The 3,224-nt window shown below is 52.4% G+C and overlaps 1 protein-coding gene across 1 annotated transcript; it reads left to right on the top strand.

Annotated features, from left to right (window-relative positions):
- Positions 1-597: 597 nt before the first annotated feature.
- HRG_01505 (uncharacterized protein) lies at positions 598-2,192 on the top strand (the record flags this gene model as incomplete). The annotated part of the gene is made up of 3 exons (XM_044859976.1): positions 598-818; positions 892-917; positions 1,432-2,192. 3 exons carry the CDS (start codon positions 598-600, stop codon positions 2,190-2,192), a joined length of 1,008 nt encoding a protein of 335 aa, XP_044726376.1.
- Between the last annotated feature and the right edge of the window lie 1,032 nt (positions 2,193-3,224).

The raw sequence follows: 3,224 nt of genomic DNA, 5'->3' as shown, positions 1-3,224 counted from the left end.
TCTCGTCAAGTTCATGACCTTCGAATTCGGCGAGGAACATGGCGAAGTCCGGGGTCGTGTCGGAGGCATTGTGGGCATTAAGGAAATACCCGTTGATCTTGGTGTGGGGCCACAGCAGCCCAACTAAGTGTCTTCGCCACTTAGTTGGCCCAAAAAATCCGGCACAGCAGCCCACCTCCAAAACGTCAACCCTATGCATCTCAACCGCGTTTTCTCGCGCAACTTGACTTTATTTACGTATCTTTTTGCCGGAATACATTATGACAGATAACATGGCTACCCTGGAGGCAGCAAAAGCCGTTCTGGCGTCTCGTCGCGACCCCAGAGCCGATGTTCGTCGCTCAACAACACCAAAAGAACGCCTCTTTCCGTGCGAGATGCGGCCATCCGTTACAATGTGAAGAGCTCATCCGTACAGAGAGCCATTAATTTCATAAAACCCCTTTTCCCGTGCTCCAGGGCGTCCATTGGCGCTGACGGAGGACGAAGACGACGCCCTGGTTGCGTATGTACAGTGGATGGAACGCACCGGCATGCCCGCCACGAGAGAGCAACTTGAAGCTGTTGCAAATGCAATAAGAATGCGTCGAGATCCCAATGCCCGCCCGGTCTCGTCAAGTTGGCTTGACAATTGGCGTGGAAGTCATCCTGCGATCGCGAAGACGTATCTCAAAGCAGTTGAACGAGCGGAAGTCCTTTGAAGCCCACGGGGTAGAAGAAGTCGAATTTTTCTACTCAAAGCTTCGAGAAATCATCACCAGCTACCGTATTGGCAGTTCAGAGATCTGGAATGAAGACGAGGCCGGAATACGCATTGGGTGCCTGCGAGAACGCATCAAGTTCTCATCACGCGCACCACTAGAGTCAAGAGCACCCGGCCCCGAGTTTTAGACCCAGCAAACCGAGAATCCTGCACGGTAATTGCCTCAGTTAACGCAGTGGGGGACTCTCTTCCACCCTGGCTTGTTTTCCAACATTACCCTACCACCAACTGGGCCGGCATCGACATCATGACAGGCGTACGGTTTGCCCAGTCGCCAACTGGCTTTTCCAACGCAGAGATACACCTTGAGTGGGCAAGGCATTTCAACTGCTGGTCTTGGGCATCGTCAGCGCAAGCAAAACAGTCAGGAAATTCGCTGGAAGAGTGGTTCGGCTGTGACGAGCATCTTCGGCGCCCCAACATGGGGATGAGTCGCGTGGAGGCGCCGCCAAACCAACGGCCTGACGACGAGAAGATCTACCGATTGCTTGTTGTGGATGGCTTTACAGGGCATACCACCCTTGACTTTGCTGAGTATTGTATCAAGTTTGATATCATCATTGCTATTTTCCCTCCACATTCCACCCACCTCATGCAGCCGCTTGATGTTGGGGTATTCCAGCCACTAAAGTCAGCACATCAGAAAGCGCTTCGGAAGTCGCTCGCAGAAGGCAACATATCATTTTCGCGGGTCAACTTCCTCACAGCTTTTCAGGACGTATATGAGGCTGGCTTCACGCGGCATAACATTATGGCGGCATTTGAAAAAACAGGCCTCTTTCCTGTCGACCCAGCGCCGGTGATCACCAAGATCCTCCACGAGCAGCTACGACAACAGCAGCCGATCAATCCTGCATACGCCTCGCTCCTACCCTCGGAGACGCGTTTCCAAGTCGCCGCGGATGCCCTCAATGATATCCGGCAACGGTATGGGCCCCTCATGAGCTCGCCATCACGAGAAAACTTGCGGGTTCTTGCGAAAGTGAACACCGAGTCTATCGCGATGGCGTCACATTCCCAGGGCATAGTCAGCGATAAGAATAGCCGAACCCAGGCGTATGCGAATCGAATGAAGAGAGGCAAGATTGTCAGGCCGCGCGGAGAGTTTATCACGAGCTCCAGCATGGCCGACATCACCCGGGAGTATGAGGAGCTCCAGGCAAAGCAAACCCGGCTTCAAACGCGCCAGGAGATAAGGATGCATCTTAAACGAGTTCGTGGAGAGATGCAGAAGATCCGAGAAGACTATAAAGTCGGGAAGAAGCAGTTAGTCAATGGCAGAGTCAAGACATTGAACTTTAAGCCCTGGCTAGAGTTTACGGGACGAGACGTTGAGTTCTACACTCTGGAGCAAAGTTGCGATACCCTCATGCGGGAGCTCAAAGAGCCATCCAAGGAATCCTTTTTCTATGATACCACGAAGAAATAACTCCGCCAGAGATGTCAGGGCGCGCGCAGCGACCCGACCTCGCCCACTTACAGATATGTCGTCGTTGCCCGGCAGTGACGATACCGTCTATTTCACAGGCCTCGATCTTGACAAACATAGTGAGGATGGCGCCGACGATGAAGACGAGGACAATTTACCCGACACGCAAGAGAATATACCCTCATCGCCGCCGTTAGCAGCGGTTGAAGCGGTAGTCGATACACCATGCCCTCGACCGCGCACCCGATCGTCCAACAAGATACAGCAGACGCTCCAGGAACACAGGTATGGATAAAATAGCTCTCAGAGACGCACAACAGGCGAAATTACTACATAATACGTCTATTTGGACTCACAAACGCGGTCTTCCTATCTCTTCGACTGGAAGGCGGCAGCTCCTAAATAGGCCCAAAGACGTGATTTTTTTCACTTTTCGTTGTTACTTGCGTCTTTAGGTGATCCGCAGCTATTGATCACATGTATATTTTAGCTATTTGAAGTCGCATTGACGGCACCATGAAGCGAAGCGTAGAATTTCCCTTGATTTTGCACCCCAAATTGAGGACCCTGCTGTGCCGGATTTTTTGGGCCAACTAAGTGGCGAAGACACTTAGTTGGGCTGCTGTGGCCCCACACCAAGATCAACGGGTACATCCGTGATTGTTTCCGTTCTTCTATGGTATGCTTGGTAGACCAACAGCCAGCTTTGCCGCAGATGAAGCACACCTTCTTTCTCTGCGGCTGTCGTTTGGGGTTCGCGCTGTTATTGTTGCGGAAGGGGGGTCTATTCTGTTGATACTTGCGGTCGGTATACCATTGGGTGCTACCGTTGTCCGTGATCGCAAGTTCAATAGAGGCGCGGAGGTCGGCAAAGAGTTGTTCGCAATGGGCGGGGGCTTTGTACAAGGCTTGCTTGAGCTCAGGCGTTCCACGGCAAGCGCGGATGACTGCGTTGCGGAGGTTGCTTTCGCCAGCTATTTCCGGCCCAATCGCTCGTTGACACAATTGGAGCTTGTCAAGCATTATATCAAG

This window comes from Hirsutella rhossiliensis (assembly GCF_020360975.1).
Source record: "Hirsutella rhossiliensis strain HR02 chromosome Unknown scaffold00001, whole genome shotgun sequence".
Classification (NCBI taxonomy): Eukaryota; Fungi; Ascomycota; class Sordariomycetes; order Hypocreales; family Ophiocordycipitaceae; genus Hirsutella; species Hirsutella rhossiliensis.
This window is presented reverse-complemented; position numbering and strand designations above follow the sequence as displayed.